The following is a 21,708-nucleotide window of genomic DNA, read 5'->3' on the forward strand; positions in this document are numbered from 1 at the left end:
ACAGTAAATATTTTATTTATATATATATATATATATATATATTCACTTGTGTTTGTGTGTGTGATATTTTTCCCTTAATTTCCTTGGAAAAACAATATAGCTATTAATTCTACAATTATGTTCTAAATTATATTTCACCATTTTTAGGCGATCTAAATTTATTTCGGTGCTTAATTAATAGCACAGGGGACTGAAGAATAATAATAGCACGACACTGACCTAAACGTTGTAGCTGGCCCTCGAAACTTTGGATAAGCATCAAGAGCGTGATTTACGCGATGGACAATTTCGTAACTGGTAGAAAAGCATGCGCCAATCGTAATAAAGAGACGACCTGTTATTTGTCACTTTAAAAATGGTAATACGGGTAAGCACGTGGGAGAGTCCTAGCCTTGACGTTGCAAAAAGAAAAACAACCTTACAGTAATGGTAATGGCATTGGCTCATGGGCGGATACGAAAATAAAATATCTCACACAATAAATCCGGAATTATGAGCAAAACTTTCAAGGTCGTTTGATCGTGTGCAAGCATCTATAATTGTTCCTTTTTATCAGCTGTGTTTTCCATTCCGGTGAAAGCGTCAAAAAATTAACATTGCATCGTGTATCATTTGAAATATTATTTTATGTTACTAATGATATTTTAAATTTTATTTTCTATTTATTTCATTGAAATATCATCAATGATTTACAAATTATTTCATATGTGCTGTATTAATTTAATTAAAAATGTTTTTTTCTATATCATGCAAGCTGTCATCAATAAGTATTTGAATATGTATTTGTGTGAGACTTGTGCAAAAGTTACATTGTTAAATGCAAGTACCTTAAATTGATCTTAAATTTCAAATTAATTATTATAATCAATATCCATGGCTCTATTATATTCAATCAATTAATAGCATAGTTTTTCATATTTTCAGTCAACCCACCCGCAATTGTTAAACATTCATGTATTCTTCTTATATAAGAGATCAGTCCAGGAATATATTTTTCCCAAACCTCACCATTTTATAGTTCGTCTTGCAACGTGTCTAAAATTATATCGGATCTATCGAAACATTTTATAAGTTCCCCCTTAAACACTTGTATGAATTTTTGTATTATCTAGATTCGTTCCATAAAATATAATCTGTTGTAGGTTTGCAAACCGTACTTTACGACTTTAACAAAAATGAAAAATAGTGTTCAATAATTCTGATGAGTTTTAGCAGGACGAAGCATTGTTAAATAGAAAATAGAAAATAGAAATTTGAAAATTAAAAATGATAAAAAGGAAAGCAATGAACTGCTTTCGTTATAGAATATCAAGAAACAAGGCAACTTCTCAACATCAAGTAATATTTAAAAAAAGCCACCACGGTGCTGTTATTAATTGGCTTGAAATTGAAGCTCTTCAAACCTTAAATAATAAAACAGTTCATTTAATTGGTTAAACATAGATCCTAAATTAGTTTAAAATCAGAAGCTTTTATAAAAAGCAGGATGTCAGCTAAATAACAAGCAATGCACATACTGTAATAGTTCGGTCAAAGATCACCTCTTAAGGCCTGTATATGTTATGTGATCCGATAAATCGGTCCGAGTTGACGGACACAGTTTGAAGGCCGCGTTCGTTTATTGACTGCGACTCTGTCAGTACTGGCAATACTATAATTTCTATAAGATGTGTCACACAGCATATGCCAGATTGCAATATCCGTAATCCGTATACACCGTCCCCACTCATCGAACGCACTATTACGGTCCCGATCGCTAAACCTCGGTAAATTCCGGAAGTAAGAGGGGGGAGAGGATTTTTGGGTGGGACTGGTATAAATTTTACTCTTACGTTTCTCAATTTTAATGGTAAATAGTCAGTTTGAACCTACGAGTTTCCTTATTTTTATATAAAATATTTAAAATGTCTAAAGGCATATCTTAGTATAATAATATGATATAATTTATTTTTATGAGAATAATTCACAAATCAATTTTTTTTATATTATTTGTTTAGTGAAATTATATGCATTTATATCATTTTTTCATATGTGTATTTTATAAGCCAAGGATCAATCCTTGCATTCATCTAATAGTTATGTTATAAATATAAAATATTCGGTGTTAATACTTTTTTTTAGGAACAATAAAAAATTATTTTTTATTTTGAATATTAAATATTACTCGATGTCATCATTAAGCGATTGCGAATGTACTTGTGATGTGAAATCAGATCCTCCTCCATATAGCAGCCAAAACCAAAGTTTAATAAACCATAGGCATCCTACTGCTATTGTTGTTTCAACCGTTTCAGCAAAACGAAAATGATAATAACGAAATCTGTTAAAGTAGTATTTAAAATCTTTTTTAACAACCTGTTTTGTCACTTCTTCATCAGTTATGTTTTCTTCGGATATCAAGTCATTTTTCGTTGTATAGTTTCTTTTAGTCACTTTTGAACAACCTAAATTCAAAAATCACGATTATTTGATAACGCTATGAAAATCGATTTTTATATTACAAAAGATAATGATTAATTTATCTAGGAGAAAAATTAAAATAAAGAAACACGTAAAAAAATACATACTCTGCTCGTTATCTCGTATATTTTCTTGTTGCTTCAACATATCAATCAATATTAAGTACTGTAAAAATTTATTGATTGGAAAATTAATAAATTAATTAATACAGATAATAGTTTTGGCATTCGGAGTTACGTAACAATTTTCATCTTTTCTCTTTGTTTTCTTCGTAAATCATTGAAATCTGTACATTGTCCGATACGAAACATAAAATAACATAATAAAAGAGAATATATTACCTTTTTTAAATTGAAAGAATATTTAGATTTATGAGACAACCGAAAAATTTAAAAGAACTAGTAGTTAAACTTATTCTGCGAAGTAAAAAATTTATCCTAAGGACAGTTCAAATTGTACAGACTTTATCAAGTAAATCACGAACGCATTGGCTAACTGGCTGTATAAAACTTTGTTGTGTGGGCAATGTTTTTCTTGGTAAAGCCGTAAAAAGCTTTTTCGTGATATATTTGTTTGATAAAAAAGTATAATTATCTGACTCAATAAAAACTACTGGCACTAAACTACGTCAAATGTATATCTTACAAAACATATTCGTAATGTGTAAATGCATTTATAGATTTGAAAATATAATTCAATAATTTCTTTCCATTCTTTATGAAGGTTTCCCAAAAAGTAATTTGAAGGTCACATTATAGTGCTTCTTTTTACTTAAAAAAGTTCTTTTTTTAAGAAAAGCACTATTATTTAGTAAAATTGTTCACCTTAGGAAAGTGCTTTTAAGAGATGCTTAACACAGGATGTAGAAAAATTATAAATGTAATACCTACGAGAGAAGCAGTTTTTAAGAATCGTTTGATAATGCATCAGATTATGCTTAGGTATTTCTATCAAGGTCTACTTATGAACAATCTTTTTATCAATAGACGATTCTATTTCATCGGTAAAATTAATTTCCACAAAATTCCTTTAACTTTGAGTTGTTCACGACTAATTCCTCATTCTAATCAGAGGTCGTTCAGCAAGATCCTAAAGAATCCACTATTTTCCAGGTAATAACCGAAGATTAACTAGATAAATAAGTCTTTTATTAAATTTAGTGATTTACTTGTTTCTACGATCTTCACTTTGAAATCAAGATAGGGATCAAATTGTTAAATTTCAATGCACGGTTATAATCGCACTACGTAAAAAAGTTTCTCGCAGCTTTAGCCACTCTACACTACAAGGGTTTAAATGGAAATGACTGAAATCAAGTGTGACTTATATCGTCATTGTCGAGAGTATAGTAGAGCAGTGTAAGGATCAAACTTTCTATGGTTAGTCACAGAGAAGTCCGCTTGTAATTTTTGTGTGATGCTCTTAATCAGTAATAAATTATTTCTCAGATTTATCTGAATCCAGGAACTGGATCCTATTAGCCCACGAATTCAGTAAACGGAGTCTACACTCGTGCATGGAGTTTCAGCTAATGTATTAAATCAGTTAAAATAACAACATTTAATTATGCATAAATGCTCATTGAAACCCCCTTAGAATTATAACTTTGAAACGTTCTGAAAACGTTTAATCAGCAGGTTAAACCAGGATTGCCAAAAAATAGGAATTCAGGACTAACAAAATGACTCTCATTTCATAAGTTGATAAGTGCAAAGGAATTAAAGTGGCAGTCCCAAAGTTTCCTTTTCTTGCAACGCTCGCTCATAATCACAGTTAGACAAAGTGAGTATATATACTAGTTATGCCACAGAATATACTATGAATTTAAGAGCAACGAATTAGCTATATCAACATAACGGCAATAAAAATTAAAAAACAATTAAATTAACAATACAAATTGACACAAACTTAATTACACGTGACCATTTTTTACCTTCTGATAAGCTTACTACATGACGGGAGCTTTAAGCATTAGCAAATGTTTGTTAAAGGGTTTACACCATTTTAATAAACCAATTTTAAAGCTGCATGCCTTTTTTCTCAAAATCATGGAGCTCTTACTCCAGCTTTAATTATTCCTATGTAAATAACATACATAACTTACAAACACTTTATTTAAGGTAGGCATTTGCAAGGAGTGATATCTGATAGATATTTATGAAAATTTACACTGGTTCTTGTTACAATAATTTAAGTCTTTACAAAATTTTAATACTCTCCATCATTTATAAGCCCAAATATTTCATGACTAAAAATCACAATTTTAAAACTCGCTTTTCATGAATGAATTAGGATTTTCTATTATTTAAAATAGAAGCAGCTGATCATTTTTATTAAATAACTTCATCTTGTTGTAGATTAATAATTTACATATTTCTTTTACATTAAACATTTAAATATCCAATTTCGTCCATAAGAAATGCATGTTAAACTCCCAATAATTCCGATCTTTACTCTTAAATATCTTGGGTAATAAATAATAGAGAATATTCAAATTGCAGATAAACTTTAAAATTATTGAAAGCTACCACTATACATTTTTATTAAGATCTAAGATCAATTTTGCAACATTGCTACCTTAACATTAATAGTTAGAATTATTATTAATCCAAGCTGAGTTAGTGTAATTTGACAGAATTATAATTAATTAATTTCAAATAACAGCTGTTTCCTTTTAAAGAGACTTTAATATTGTTAGATTTTATATTTATTATTAAAAATGTGTGTATAAGTCTAATTGACTATTATTTTCATCAAACTAGTTGAATTGGACATTAATACTTACTTATCAATATAAAATTAAAATTCTCTCAATAATTTAGAGTAAATTATGAAATTGCTACATTATAAATGATTAAAATTGCAAATATAATTATTAACATTTTTCCTATTATTTTTTTCTGTGAAATAAAGATCAGGCAGTCACACAACTGGCAAATCATAAATTATACTATTGAAATTAAAATGAAATATTATTCTAAATTAAATAAAAGGCTTTTTAATCAATAGTTCACTTTTGAATTAAAAAAATCGTGCTTCGGTTTATCAGCAAAAAAATTAATGAAATCAAACATAAGAAACTTGAATTTTATTCATAATCTTTGATAAAAAATAATCATCAAGTAAAATAATTTTTACACCTATTTTAAAAAAATCTACTTTGCCATATTACTGTATGCAGTCATCATCACAGTAGTATTATTTATTTATTTTTATATTATACACATATTTCAATAGAATAGAGAATGCAAAATTACCAGAGAAATTCAAGCCAATGCTAGTTTAAATTTTATTTTAAAATTCTAAAAAAAGACAAATTTACAATGTTTGATTTCACTCATTTATCCCACAACCAAATCTCTACTGTATTGCCAAAAGCTCTCTTAAATATTTTTAAATTTATTTATAATAAAAACCATTAGTTTTAATAAAAGTATACCAACCAAAGATAAAAGAATTTAGTGCAATGAGTTTTTCTCTTAAAAAATTAGGAAGTATAAATATTGCTAGAAGTCTTATAATAGTAAATATATAATTTATACATATAGATCTGAAAAATTGCTAGTCATTGGAAAAAGAATGTTACATTTAATACTTATAAAAATATAATTAAATCAATCATCAATACTATCAAAAGTATAGTATACAAGCTGGTAACTGCACGCGTCTACATTTTATTAGTTAGTTACAATAAAATCATCTTGTCTTTTTAAACGGTATGGTGTTCTTTTTACTGAGCTCTATAGAAATATATGTTAAAACGAGTTCCATAAGAGATCAAATTATGAACTTTAAGAGACATTGGACATAAAGATTTTAATTAACCTTTGAAATTCTTAGCATTAAATAATATTTTTATATTAAATATATGGAAATTGTAAAAAAAGAGATTAAACGAAATTTGGATGCTATAAATTAATATTATTTCAAATAAAAAGATTATATTTTAATTAAATTATTTAATTTCAATTCCATTTAAAGCTCATAATATGATCTTTTATCTTAAATATAAAGAATGGTCCATTTTAATCAACATAGACAATTATTTCAGAATTATGGCTAAATTAGTGAAAATATTTAAAACAAAAGTTGTTCCACTTCAAAGGGAATATAAGATGATATCATTAGTTTAAAATTAGAAGGCATGTCGAACAAAGTATAGTCCCCTTGAAATTATTAAATATTACCCTTAGTTTTATTATATATTCTTATAGCTAACACTCCGAGAGCTTTCAAAAACCCATTTTCATTTTTTCAGACGCTTACGGGATACTTAAATTTAAAAGCGTATGTAGTTGAGCAACAGTATATGTATATGCGTAGCAGTTACGCACACTAATTTAGTCAAAGTCACACCCTATGCAATTTCAAATCGAGATATCCCACGATCATCTGAATAAAATGAAAATTTGAAAGTTTTTGTATAACAGCTCTCAAGGTCAGCTACAAAGATATCCAATAAAAAATGGTGAATGTAATTTAAAATTTTCAAAATGATCTTCATATTTCTTTCAGGACGTCCCCCTAGGTCAAACAGATTATATCATCACATATCCCCTAAAAGTAAAACAACTTTTGTTTCAAACATTTTTTTCTGTATGGCCCTGTTTTCAAGATAATGCATACATCGATTAACATAGACCACCCTATATAATTCGATTGTAAAAGCCGAGATGACCTTGCCGTAGCTAACAAATAAAAGAATGATCTTTCAGAGACCACTGTCATACCCTTACTCGAAATTTCTTTCGATATCTTGTACAGCTACCGGTTATTTTTCAGTATCATTTTAGTATATAGCATCAATCTAAATTAACATTATTTCAAATAAAGGATGTTCAACAATCTTGCGGTACTATTTAATGAGCGGAGAAATAATCGTTTATATTTAACTGTTTTTCGCATAATAAATTATCTCTACATAATCGGCTATTCGAATGTTCCCGCGTTATAACATTTTACTTAATTATCACTCCGGGCATTCAATTTATTAGAAATAACTCCTATAGAAAATCCTAAATATGTTTACAGCTAATATTCTATACATATGTCAGACCTTTCGTTTATGTAATTTGGCTTGAGCTTCCTTTAACAATAAGTCAAAACTATTATCTTCATGATTTTCTGGTAAGTTTCTTCCACCAAATGAACCAGTACTCATGCCATCTAAAAAATAAAAAAAATTACTAAATAGTTTAAATATTCACATAATTTTATGCAGGTTGGTCCACCAATGACAGAACGCAGTAATTGAATAAAAATAGGTAATGTTTGATAATTGGGATAGATTAATAGTGCATTAAAAATAAAACTGCTTTTAACTGTTATAATGGTTTCCTTGTCTTTGAAATTGACTGGAAAATAGATTTTTAGCCATTTGGAGAGTTGTTACATGTTTCTTTTACCTTTTTTTACAAACTTGAACATTTTAAATAAATTTGAAATCACAAAATGTGAAATGAACAGTAAAGAAAAAATTTAGTATGCATAAAAATATTAAGACTTAATAATTCTATTGAAATTTGAAAATTTACATCCGTTTTTATGAATAAACTAGTACTCTTTTAGCCATCTTTAAGATAGAAAACACATTTAGTTACAAAGCTATTCACTTTTTTTTCTATTAAATTAAAAAACAGTAAACCTCTCTTTCATAAATTCAATTGCTTTTCGGCGTTTGGAAATTGATGGAAAACACTCCTCGCCCCCTGTATAGCAGTTTCCATAATCCTTACCTAAATCTGCATATTTAACTTTACAAAATGCTCTTCGACCGCCAAAACACAAATCATATCGAGGTAAAGATGGATCGTCATTGCCATGCTCAACAGCTTCATACGCATCATTTTTGTATGCAAACGTTACAAATCCATAATTGTCACTACAATATATTGTAAAATTAAACAATTAGTACGACATTTTTAAACTATCAATGTTTTAAAAATAATTTTCCTTTCAACTAACCCACGTTCACGAAAATGCACACTTATATCAACAACAGGCCCGAAAGCCTCAAATCTCTGACGCAAATCGGCTTTAGTAATTCCTTCTTCCAATCTTCCTACGTATATTACTCTTCGCTCTTCTACTTGCCTCTGCTTTTCTCTATCATACCAAGCATCGTAAGGTCTTCTATAATAACGAGAAGGTGATCTGTGAAACAAAAATTATAATTTTCATAAAAAAATGTTTACATTTAAGTTTTATAAAAAATTTGTTAAATAATATGACCTTCGCGTTACCCTGCAAGGTCAAATGAATATTACCATAACAAAGTTTAACAAAAGCAAAAAAAAACGTACGTTTTGTTATCACTTTGAAGGGCTCACATTTTTCGAAATAATAGAGGGGATGGATGGGACTTTATGAGTCTTCAGTATAAACCCATAACAATATTATATTATATTCAAAATATAATTTTTAATTTCTACTTTAAAAAAATATTACTTCTTAACGTTTTATAAATTTCTATACATTTTAACCAAACTAGTCCACGTGAACTGTTCTCTTGTCAACAGAATTGATTGTAATTTGTTTTCATTTAAGTTTACACTTTGCTTAAAAACGAAATTTGGCAGTAAAATTTTTGCTCTAATGAAGCCAAAAATATGAATAAATTAGAAACAATTTTAAAAAACAACTATCCACGTTAAATATCTGACACACCACTTACAGAAAATCTAACTGAATTAATATAGCTTTGGCCCTATAAAAACGCTGTTATTTAAGCAAATCAGTACGAGAACTAATGCGAACTAATTTTTTACCTCCTCCATTCGCTGTAGTCACAAAAGTTTTTAGAGGATTGTCCTCTTTGCTTTTTACAACTTCTGCTTTCGCGCTTCCATTTTCTTCTACGATTTGACCATTTACTCCTTCCGAAATTTGACCGAGAAGAAGACCTACAATCACGCGATATTTTCTAGTTATAAATTACGTTACGCGTTAGTTGTTAAACATTTTAAGGAAAATACTGTATTATCTAGTCTGAACACCACCTCATCTTCAACCTATACTAACTACCCCATTACTCCCGTACTTAATTAGACAATTATCAAATAAACTCTAATTGGTACCTTGAATAAATTGAGTATTGTGATGATGATCTTGATCTAGATCTAGAAGTTGATCTAGAATTAGAGCGAGAGCGTGAAAACCAACTGCTACTTGAACTGACAGAGCTGCGACGATGGCTTATTCTTCTAGTACGAATGATATGGTGTTTACGAGTTCTGCTTCTGCTTCTGCTTCTACTTCTGCTTCTGCTTCGACTTCGGCTTCTGCTAATACTTCGGCTGCGACTATCACTATGGCTACAGGTTCGACTACGGCTACGGCTACGGCTCCGGCGACGACTTCGACTTCTACTTTTTCTACCTCTTATGCTTCTATTTTCACTTCTTGATCGTGATCTACTTAAACTGGATGAAGTTTTACGTTTTCGATAAGATCGTTGTCTTTTGTCTCTTACGCAATTATTCCTACAAATAATTTATTATATTTTAGCATATATTTAAAATGTTAATTACTTTAAAAAAAAACACATAAGAATAATGTTCAATTTATAAGAAATTATATCTTATATTTACTGTTCTTTATTAGCTTCCTTTTTCGCCTCACTTGCTGCGTCATCAATGGCACTAGACGTAGATGGATATTCAAACACTGTTTCGTAAGTTTGAATGGCTATTTCCCTAGTTGATGGTTTTGGTTTATATTTTTCATCTTCCACATTTACTTTAGGCTTTAACACTGATATTATTTCTCGTTCGCACCAAATTAAATTGTTGATAGTATCAGGGATTGGCTCTGTCGTAGTAGAAGCATGGTGCACATATAACAAAGTCATAGGTTGTATAGGAGAATTTGTTCTACTGCTATCACTACGATTTTGCTCTCTCCTACTTCTGTATTCCGCTAAATTTAACTTTTTACGAGGAGGTATTTTAATCTTTTCAGATTCAACTGTTTCTGTATCATTCTGAATGATTATATTTTGAACTACATTGTTTAAACTATTAGTTGTTGTAACTATACTTTCATTAGGTTTGGTCAAAGCTTGTGGTTTCTTCAATACTGAAACCATTTGTTTAACTTTGAGTGGTCCCACTTTATAAGACTTAGTTTTCTTTAGAATGGTATCATTCTTTTGTATGTTATTATCTAATGCTGACTTCATTTTCACCTGATTGGTAGAAAGCTCCTTGGCAGGGTTTTCATTTTTGATAGTAACTTTAGTATCTATAGGATCAGTATATTTTGAGCTATTTTTAAATTCTGCACTAAAATTGTTTGTGTTATCTTGCGCACCAGCTGTATTTAATTTTAAAACCCCAGAAGGTGAAATCTGTTCATCTCCAACAACACTGATACCACCTGATTCTAAATAATTATTTCTTCTTAAGCCTTCATTTGTATAATCATTCTTATTTTTCATTACTCGTTTTTTAATTCCAGCATGCAAAACAGTAGATTTTTTTGTCAAATCTTTACAAGAATCCATAAATGATTCATTAATGTTTGTAGTAGTTTTTTCAATATCATTAAACCTCCTGTCATATTCACTATTACTATTGGCATTATTAATATTAGAATTAGTATTATTGCAGTAATCATGGTCAAGATTTATAAATCCTTCCATTCTCGTAATGCCATTACCATTGTCAACCTAACATAAATGATTTAATTTTATACAGTTTCTCTTTACTCCAGAAATGTTATAATTTCAATTTTTTACTTTAGCGTACTTACTACTTTTAGTTTATTTCGAGCAAATGTTTCCTTTACATTGTGCATTTTATTTTCATTGCTACGAGGTGTCTTATGTACATCAAGATTATTAGAAATCATTGTAATGCTTTTATAACCAGAAGCCTATTCATTATATAAATTAGAATGTCAATGTTCTTTAAACATGTGTAATTAAAACCTGAAAGAATTACCTTTATCCTATCAATGATTTCCTTTGGGAATTTACTACTGATTTCTTTATGCATCCTTGTTTGCTTAACAGACTTTTTACAATCATTATAATTAAATTGATTTGTACTAGTGTCGAGCTTCTTAGGATCCAGTGCCTTTTTGCTTCTCGATACAGATCCTCTTACAGAATTTTCAGATGCTTCAAATTGTTCTAAAAGACTTTTAACATCACCAGCTTCAAGAGCTGTTAGAAAATAAAAAATAAACATTAAGTTAACATTCTTTAATTTAATAAAAGTTTTAATTTTTAATCTGATTGAGTATTAGGTGAGATTTTTGGAATCAATTTCACACCAAACCATTTTTAAAGTTTTATAGGAAAGATAACATTTAAAAACTAAAAAATCAATGCAGTAGACAAATTATGAAAATTAGTAATGACCAAAAGTGATTAATTTTTTGCTATTTTGTAAGAAAATTTTTCCAAGCTGACCAATATTATAAAGATTAATATAATAGCAGCTTAATAAATAATAAAATCATTACCTGGAGATTCATCTGAAACAGTCACTACATCGATGCATTCATCATTGTCTACCATACAAACTGATTTAATTCTTTCTTTTTTTCTCTTTTTCTCTCTAACTTTTTTATTGCCATTTTTAGATTTTGTCCCCATTTTCTCTGTCACCATCACTAGCTTCTTATTCACATTCCTCTTACTCTTCTTCAAATTTTGTAGCTTACTTCCATTTGTCTGTTTTGCACAATTCATATGTTTCTCTTTTATCATGCAGTATGAATTAAGGGAATCTATAAGTAGTGTTGTATGTCACATGTAATAACTAATATTGTACAATAAATGAAGATAGATGTATATTACCATTATTTTGACAGTTTTCTTGTATTTCTGGTGTTGAGTTTTCAATGAAATTGCTTTCCACTTTATCTAATAGTGCAACTGATTCATTTGTAAAAATATCTGTTGATATACTTGAGCTACTTTTATCAGATATATTCATAGTGAGACCTACTATATCCATATCTTCATCCAAATCTGATGCCTAGAAACAATTTTTTATATAAATATATTATAATAGAAATATAACATATATTTAGAATGTAAGTAAAGCCGCTTTAATATTGAACCAAAATGTATTTCCACCAGAGATAGATTACTCAACTCTCTTGAATCAGGATTGTTTTAAGTCTAATAATATAAAACAACAAATAATTTTATAAAAACTGCTAAGACACATACACATATTTTATTAGCAGTGAACTTATGAATAACATACCTGTAAGCAACCAAGATGCTCTTGCCAATCTGTTAGGACTTTAGCAAAATCTTCTTTAATATTATCAAACTTAGGAATAACATTAGAAGCACCCGATATTGGTAATACTGCCATATCTCCATTAAGTCTATAATAAAATAATTAAATGAAACATAAAGTTAAACTTTATATATGCATATTTTATAATATTATTAAAGATGTTATTTACTCTTGCTCTGTTCCCCATACACTGGCAGAACAAGAAATATCCAATTTATTTTCCATATAATCATATTCATCTTGGGATATAAGTGTCAATGAACTTTCAGATTCATTTAACAAATTTTGCTGAAAAAGTATTATATTAATAATTTTGTTTAATTATTTTAATTTGTGTATGTAACCTTCAGTAAATCCAAAATAATTAGAAAAACAATTATATAAATTTCCTTTCTAACATATGTATTGTTAATAGCAGTATTGCATACATAGGACTAGTATTAGATTTGTTTATTTCATTATTTCAAGGGCTCATAAATTCTTACCTGTTCTAAAGATAAGGAGAAATCAGAAAAATGTTCCTCGTCTCGGAAATTTAAAAATCCTGTCTCCATGACACGCAAAAATGTATTTTTTTAAAAGTAATTGAAGTAGGAGTATTCTGTAAATGAAAAATTACAGACAAAATAAGTTACTTCTATTATAAGTAAGAACCACGACGGACAGAAAACAAGAGACCACGCGCTTCTTTAAGGTTATGGTTGAAGCGGCAACAGGGGCAAGAGAAGAGCAAGAGCAAGTACGACAATGAAGTCAATGAACAGCACACTGAGCACACGTGTATCACTTACTACAGCATATTGGATGCATAGATATTAATATGTATGTAGCATAAACAATGCTAAAGGAAATAAACGATTTATAAAAAAAAAGAAAAAAAAACACTCAGCTAAATTTAAGATTTGCAAGTCTTTCATATTAGTAGTATTTTTTAACATAAACGTGTAAAACGACAATATTTCTTTATTTTAATTGTGAACACACAATGCTAACCCCATCCGTTTATATTTTATGGTATACTACACAAAAAACGTAAACTTTGCAGCAAGTTTTACAAAAAAGGGCATGAATTTTAATAAATCATAGATTATACATCTGGTAAATTGTAAATTACAGCACGGAAAGCATGCGTGATATATATATGCGCGAACGCGTTAGTATGCAAGTACGTGTTGCGTACAAATCTACGGATACACTGCACACAATCAAAACATTCGCCATACTCGAAAACTCGAAGCAAAAAGCTTCATTCCTACTAAATGATACTTAATTATTTGATACAAAATTTATTTTGTATCAAATAATTAAGCATTCGCTTCTTTTAAAGCAACGCTAAATAAGGCGAAGAACAATTTATTAAAATAACATACTCTTTTCATGCTTTGCTCATCTTTCTACCTGCTCGCCTGCTTGTCTAATTCGATTTTATGCCTGGCTACACTACCTCTATATTCTCAAAATATTGTACCCATAGATGATTATAAATTTCGGAAAAATAGGAAACTTACACTCATGCATTATCATTCAATTTGCCATTAATAAAACATTTACTTGCAATTAATTTCAGACTTTCACCGGCTGCTATTCTTCTTCCGCACAGTGATGATTATAACCAAGCCAAAACATTGTTGAAAACTTATACAGTTATATATTTGCAAACCATTAACATTTTTCACAATCACAGAAACGTTTATTTGTTTTGACAAAATATCCTTTACACAAAAAATTTAAATACAGATATCACAAAATAACCTATAAATGTCAACGCAACGCGCAATGTTGAATTTGTTGGTTATAGTTAAGTGTGAAATAGTGTGGAATGTGGATGGTCAACAATGGCAGCATCAGCCGTCAGATGGCATCAAAAGTCAAAAAAACCTGTGGTAATTGGTAGTTAATATACTATAGCAAAATTTACCTATGTAACTACCAATCCTGTCAACTGTACGGCAGTGAATTAGTGCATGTACGGTATAAAAAGTCCTATATCTTTAAAGTAATGGAATCTCATCCTTAAGGAAGCCTAACTGAAACCTTCCTTAAGGAAAGGAAAGCAAATAGCACATTATGGGAGCTTTCCAATTAGCCTAAAGATCGACCAAATTGGACACAAATGGTACATCGCATATCACACAAAACTGTACATTTGTGTCCAATTTGTGTCGATTTTTAGACTAATTGGAAAGCTCTCATAATGTGCTATTTGCTTTCCTTTCTTAAGGAAGGAAAGGATAGTAGAAAAATTACAAATATACATTTTCCTGGATTAGTGCATAACATGTACATACACCCTTGTCCCTTAGTTGTGTATAATTAATGCTAGACTTAGTATGCGAAGATATACACAATTTTAATGAAACTGGAGATAATATAAAAGTACAAATAATCAAAATTGTACTTTAATTTTTGTCCAATAGGTATTAAAATTTTAGTTTGAAACAATTTGATGTGTAGAAACATAAAAATATACTATTTATCTTTTCATTTTAAAGATTATTTTAGTCTTTTAAATTACATAATGGCAAAGTTTCAAAATAGTGTAATGCATCTACTGCAGAAGATTGTACCAAATTAAACACAGGATTCACATTTTTCACCAAATTTATGTTCGGTGATCCAATTACTATTGGTTTTGGTGAGTTCTGTGCTACTGATAGACCGCTCAATCCATAGCAAGTGTGATAGGCATCACTTTTCCTAAAATTATTTAATTTATTACGTCAGCATACATATACAAATAAATAATATATTAACAAATTAATTTGTAATTACATATATACCTCTTAGGTTTATCTAAAAGTCCCCCTTGTGGATACTGACAGCATATTAATAAATATTCCTGTAGGGCTTCTTGATTAAACATCCAATGCTGAATATTGCAAATCTTATCTTGTCTTGTCAATATTGCATGTATTAAAGGAAAACTTCCTCCTTGCCAAAATGAGTAACATCCATCTACTAACTTATTTGTTCTACCCTGGAAACCTCCTTCCAAGCGCATTTGTTTATTCACTAACCATCTCTAAAGAGAATTAACTTTAATCATTCTTTACTCCTAAATACTTTTATAAATACACATAATAAACCAGTATGTACCAAAAAAGATGATAAACAAAAAAGGTGAGTTTGTCCAAGAAGAACAAGTACTGCTAAGCCACAAAATGCATATCCCCCATGCGCTTCCATCCCTGGACATCCACCAAATCCTCCTTCCCACGTCTGACATCTAGCTACGTAATCTTCAGACTTCTCAAATAAAGTTGGTGTGTAGACATTTGTAATTTTTGCTACAGCAAGTGCACAATATATTCCTCTAAGATCAGTTTCTCCATCAGCATGCATAATAAAGGAACCATCTTCTCCATGCAGAGATAATAAAAAATGATAAAGCCGTTCTCTAAAATAATATTTGGTTTTTAAACTAATATTTAATTGAAACTTTGATCATTAGAGGCATTACACTGCTTTAATATGGATCTTTGAATTTTACATTTATATGATACACTTAATTATACTCACCTATTTATGACTTTATATGCTTCAATACTACCAATAGTGCATAGAGCATTTACAGCAGCATAAGTAGATGCCAAATGCGGGTACTGACCAGGCCCCCCGCCAAATCCACCATCAGGAGACTGACATTTTGCTAGAAAGTCTATAACATTAGAGTATACTTTGTCTTCTAAACGTTCTCCTAATATCTCAAGTGAATGCAATATCCAATAACATAGCCATGGTCTACTACAATCTAGAGACTAAATAAAATCATTATCAAGTATATTTTTTACATCAAAATATCTACTTTTGATAAAAATGAATTACCTCGAAATCTTTGGAAAGTACCTCTGTTAACAGTTTTTTTAGAGCTCCAACATGTTTTTGACGATATAATACTGGTTGATTAGCTGACATAAATAATTCAAGAACATCTGTTTCAATTGAATTCTAAAATTTGTTTAAGTTATAAATAATGCAAGTAAAAAACATGGCAAATTTTTCAACCTGATCTTTAGTTGTCTCTGTTTGGTGATTTTCTTCAAATTGTCTTTCCTCCAATATTTCGGCTAATCGTCTTCTCTCACCCTCACCAACAATCCAATTAAATACAAAATTTGACATATTTTATAAATTTTTATATAGGTCTACAAGCTAGAAATATCGAAATATATACAAATTTTCAGAATCAGAATAAATAGGGTTGTTCACTGTGCTGCATTATACACTCTCTACGCTCTCTACACAATTCTACACTTTCTGTAATTTATGTATGTACATATGTACATATGTGTGAGCGTATTGTATTTACACACGCAAATGTCAGCGCCAACTGGCGGCGAACTCAGAGCTGATTTAACAGGAATCCGTATGTTTGGCAGACTTCCCGAACACGAAATTCTTATATTATTTATTTCGCATGCAGCATCGTCATTTCTTGACGGATTTGCATTTTTGTGGACTTTTTGGAAACGTAAGAGCATTATCTAGTAAAGTACGTTGGGGCATTTTGCGATTTAATTATTGTTTCTCAATAATGTTAATATAATTATTTAAACAAAAAACTTTTTTCATTTTTTGTTAATTTTCCTAACGTAACTTAGTAGATAAGCTTCTGGCACTTCCAAAAACCTGTAATAACTTTACAATCCGCCAACAAATGACGAAGCTGCATGCGAAATAGTTTCCGCTCTGTAATGTCGGTATACGGACTCCCATTAAGAAAGAAAAACACTGAAAAAATGTGTCACAGAAACTAGTGTTTATTAGTGTATAACATATAGCAAAGTAATTCCACTTATGATAAGACATTCATTATATTGATTCTATTTTTCCTGCACTTGAATTATTTCCTTTTCTCTAATATTTTACTTTCTAAGCAGTTATACTTTTCACTGCTCGAGGCGCCACATAGTGACCAGCGACAGCCAAGTCAAGTTTATACTGGTTCTAGACTTCTGTCACTTGTCAAATCATTCGTGAGCATTTCACTCATTCAGCAGAGTGCAGCTGCGTTCAGCTAACTTCAGTGCATCACTGTCTCCGCGCTCCATAAATTCTAGAATAAGTCCTATGTCCTATGTCTAGTACATACATACATACATACAAGTAGTATATTGTTTATCCCAGTCATCCCAGACACCAGGTTTAACCTGGTTTAACGTCACAAACATAATAATCGTAATTCGCAGTCTTTTAGTTATTTCGTACTCTCATCTATCTTTCTTATCTTAATTTCTTGAATGTTTTTACTGTTTTAATCCTTTAAGAATTGTATTTTAAAAGAGATATAATATGGGCGATGATTCGAAAACTGTGCAATCAAATGAAGAAATTATAGAAGATTTAACGAGAGAATTAGTAAACTCGTGCGCCAAATTAGATGAAGATGCCACATCTGTTGATAATTCTATGTCAAACAACGATCAAACGCAGACCAGTGACTCATCAGAAAATATTCTTAAATTACACAATAAGACCAAAGAAAGGTACCGCCGTACACAGTGGAAAATTGAATCGTTTGTGGTTCGGCTAGCTTCACTTTGTAATTCACATGAAAATTGATATTACTACTCTACTATATGTATATATGTAGCTGAAATGATTCAATTTCCCACTGTGTGTGTACCATAATATGGAGTGTATGTATATGTATGTACGAACAGTGACAGAAGACTCATGATCATCTCTGATACAGCGTAGTACTATTCAAAATGGCGGATTCGTCAACCGTGGATGAGACAAAATTATTGGAAGTTTTAAAAGAAAGGGAACTAACTCTTAGTGAAAAAGAAAAAGATGTTAGTTTAAATTTATCTAGTTTATATAAAGATGTTTACTTTACAGGGTATACCATTTAAAATGGCTCAGACGATAAACGTAAAACTCTTTTTATCTTTATAAATACAAACAGTGTAAATTATTTTGATAAGACTTTTTTGAGTGCAAATTGAAAATTGAGTTTAAAGGGTCTTTCTCTTATATGTATGTATATATATATATACGAACCAATACCTCTTAAAATAACAACATAAAAAGAATTTTATGTCTTTGGATTGGATCATTTTAAATGATATACTCTGTATAATTTGTGAAGTTAAAATATAATTTTAGGAATTACGAAAAGAAGCAGAGAAATTAAAGAATGAGGCTAATTTACTTTTTAATGAAGGAAACTATGTCGATGCTACAAATCTTTATACCAAGGGACTAAGTATCTGCCCATTACTGTATAATAAAGATAGAGCTATTTTGTATGCAAATAGGGCTGCTGCCAAGTCAAAAAGTTTACCAACTGTATGTTGATCAAGGCTTATATATTTTTAATCTTAAATATTTCTATAAGTCTTTTGAACTGCATCTGCTGATTTATGAACTGTAGAGAGGAAAGAACAAAAATGTAAAAACTTTTAAAAATATTTTAATTCTATCCTTTAATTAAAAAGTTATTAGGAACTAAAAGTTCTTTTTAAATCAAAATGTCCTATTTAATTATTGGACTGACTTAATATTATTGAGCTTATTAGTTCATGATTACTGAGTTCATTGGAATAATGTTTTATCAAGAGGAAGCTTTAAATTGAAGGGGGCTTAACCCTTTGTAGAGTTATAATTAACAGCTAGACTTATAAATGCTTTAGAAAATTATTCTTAGAATCATCTAACCAATATACAGTTTGCAAATTGGCAGAAGTAGATAAGACATTGTATATAAACAGTTGTAAGTTATATATTTTTTTATATGCACATATGTATGTAATAATTTTTAGGCTGAGAAGAATTTAGCAGTAGCAGATTGTACAAAAGCCATAGAATTAGATAACAATTATGTAAAAGCTTATATTCGAAGAGCTCTACTACTAGAAGAAATTGAGAAACTAGATGAGGCATTCGAAGATTATAAAAAGGTACTAGCCTTAGATCCTGCACATACAGAAGCTAATTTAGCCATACAGGTGAATATTATATTATTAAAAAAAAGTGATAGGATTGCATGCAGTTAAAGAAAATTGTACTAAAATATCTAATTGGATATAAAATGATAATAACTAATGAAAAAAGGGAGATTCTTATTATAAATATGTTGTTTTATGTTCATAGCTTGTATGAACTATCCTTAAACTAGTATTACAATTTGGTTAATAGTGTAATTTTTTTCTAATTTAGGGATTTACAATCCTACTAAGGTTTAGTCAAAAATAAGATATATATTACATGAGTATTTAAAAACATAAAGATTTGTTTATAAAAGTATAGAAATATGATTGCTCCAGTACAAATAATAAATTTATTGTTTAATTATGTCAAGATTAATACTATGAGATTTAACACACTAGGTTCTAAAAGCTTTTAAGATGTTTGTCAGAAAGCAACATTTTGTATAGCAATGATTTTAATATAATTTAATATAGAATAACATAATTTGTGCAATATAAGCAGCATAAAGTACAATATTATTCATTTTTCAGAGGTTGCCGCCTTTAATTCAAGAGAGGAATGAAAAGCTAAAAGAGGAAATGATGGGAAAATTAAAAGATTTAGGAAACTTGGTGTTACGGCCTTTTGGGCTTTCTACAAGCAACTTTGAAGTACAAAAAGATCCAAATAGTGGTGGATACTCTGTTAAATTTAATCAAACTCCTAAAGATTAATGAAGTCACAAGTAGTGAATTAAATAAATTTAATTTATATTGGAAATTAATGAGCCATACATGCATTTACAATGTTTGCCACTTTTGTGTAGTTAATCAATATACACATTGTTATGAGAAATATTATTTTCTTTGCAATATATTCTTCTTTATACTGAAAAACATACAAGTTATTTAAATTATTACCATTTTTACTTTATTATGAAAAATAAATTATATTATAATCAATAGTTTCATTTTAATATACACAATGCACAATCAGTCTAATGATTGCCAGGTTGAAAACATTAAGAAATATATTTAACCCTTTTCAAAAGATATAGTAAAGATAAAAAAATTTGTACATACTACATATATACAATGTGATGCAATGTATGTGTTGTATCATATAAATGTGCATAAGCAAGCAACATAAAACGTATTCAGCATAATAAACGTAAATCGCCTCTCATCACAAACCCCGATATTGGCTGGTCAAAAAGGCCGCGTTCAGAAAACGTAGTGCTAAGCCCCACTAAGGCAGCACTATCTCGAACTCACCTTATCCACTAGACACCACTAGACACGTGTCCATTAAGTTGCCGGACATACAATGTATGTATATTGAATAATGGAAAAAAAACTACAGGAGTTGTTTGTTAAGCATTTTTAGATGTTTGTTATATCAATAAAAGCGTTTGTTAGATGCTAATTTTGGAGAAAATGCAAAAATAAAAAACAGCGTTAAGTTGGCCGAATATTAATTACTTTTCTTTAGATAGGGTGTTATATCGATTCAGAATCGTTTGTAGTTTCTACATAGGTCTGTTCTTTTTCGCTGTATTGCTGCACTAGTGCATAAATTAGAGCGAGAGAAAACATGTTTGTCTTATTTCAACTAATTACACCAGTTCGATAGTGCAGTGAAAATAAAGAACAAACCCCATATAAAAGAAAAAATGTTTGTTAGTTAATGGATTTGAACGAAAATGAAATTAAAAAATTCACAATTTAGTTCGAGAGCAAGTATAGGTTATATATATTATTCTATTTTACGATTTTACAACTATATTGATAATAAATGTTTGTTAGGTGTTTGTAGATTCTTGTTACACCAATAGAAACATTTGTTATGATTGATAATTAATTTTTGCAAAAATGCAGAAAATAAAAATCGCATCAGTGTGAAGTTGACTGGACATTAACTAAATTTTTCCTTAAATAATGTAATCACATCGATTTAGGATCGTCTGTAGTTTCTAAAAACATAAGTTACGTTTGTTAAATGTTAAGTATGTATACATACTACATTATTATGGACAAAATTGGAAATGTTTGTAATTTGATTTTTCTTCATAATT

The 21,708-nt window shown here is 29.5% G+C and overlaps 3 protein-coding genes and 1 long non-coding RNA gene across 4 annotated transcripts; 1 reads left to right on the forward strand and 3 right to left on the reverse strand.

Annotated features, from left to right (window-relative positions):
- Window positions 1-1,921: 1,921 nt before the first annotated feature.
- On the reverse strand, window positions 1,922-3,335 carry LOC136784469 (uncharacterized). Its single transcript, XR_010824418.1, has 2 exons — window positions 2,568-3,335; window positions 1,922-2,444 (listed from the first exon to the last, which is right to left on the reverse strand). It is a non-coding gene; the product is annotated as an uncharacterized lncRNA (long non-coding RNA).
- Window positions 3,336-5,961: 2,626 nt separating this feature from the next.
- On the reverse strand, window positions 5,962-13,482 carry LOC136784461 (NK-tumor recognition protein-like). The gene is made up of 13 exons (XM_066745116.1): window positions 13,205-13,482; window positions 12,889-13,007; window positions 12,681-12,807; window positions 12,266-12,446; window positions 11,929-12,195; window positions 11,403-11,626; window positions 11,212-11,334; window positions 10,050-11,128; window positions 9,537-9,941; window positions 9,228-9,362; window positions 8,425-8,613; window positions 8,196-8,341; window positions 5,962-7,626 (listed from the first exon to the last, which is right to left on the reverse strand). Exons 1-13 carry the CDS (start codon window positions 13,271-13,273, stop codon window positions 7,511-7,513), a joined length of 3,180 nt encoding a protein of 1,059 aa, XP_066601213.1. The 5' UTR covers window positions 13,274-13,482; the 3' UTR covers window positions 5,962-7,510.
- A 1,620-nt stretch (window positions 13,483-15,102) lies between these two features.
- Window positions 15,103-17,686, reverse strand: Fntb (Farnesyl transferase beta subunit). Its single transcript, XM_066745117.1, has 7 exons — window positions 17,606-17,686; window positions 16,725-16,871; window positions 16,545-16,667; window positions 16,239-16,477; window positions 15,816-16,116; window positions 15,500-15,741; window positions 15,103-15,416 (listed from the first exon to the last, which is right to left on the reverse strand). The coding sequence occupies exons 2-7, from the start codon at window positions 16,839-16,841 to the stop codon at window positions 15,218-15,220; spliced, it is 1,221 nt and encodes a 406-aa protein (XP_066601214.1). The 5' UTR covers window positions 16,842-16,871; window positions 17,606-17,686; the 3' UTR covers window positions 15,103-15,217.
- Window positions 17,687-17,996: 310 nt separating this feature from the next.
- Window positions 17,997-20,530, forward strand: Ttc1 (Tetratricopeptide repeat domain 1). The gene is made up of 5 exons (XM_066745118.1): window positions 17,997-18,205; window positions 18,415-18,517; window positions 18,831-19,013; window positions 19,487-19,672; window positions 20,186-20,530. Exons 1-5 carry the CDS (start codon window positions 18,012-18,014, stop codon window positions 20,366-20,368), a joined length of 849 nt encoding a protein of 282 aa, XP_066601215.1. The 5' UTR covers window positions 17,997-18,011; the 3' UTR covers window positions 20,369-20,530.
- Window positions 20,531-21,708: the final 1,178 nt, after the last annotated feature.

The sequence above is a fragment of the Prorops nasuta genome, unplaced genomic scaffold (assembly GCF_024137725.1).
Source record: "Prorops nasuta isolate Cenicafe-Biocafe unplaced genomic scaffold, Cenicafe_Pnas_1.2 PNAS00059, whole genome shotgun sequence".
Lineage (NCBI taxonomy): Eukaryota > Metazoa > Arthropoda > Insecta > Hymenoptera > Bethylidae > Prorops > Prorops nasuta.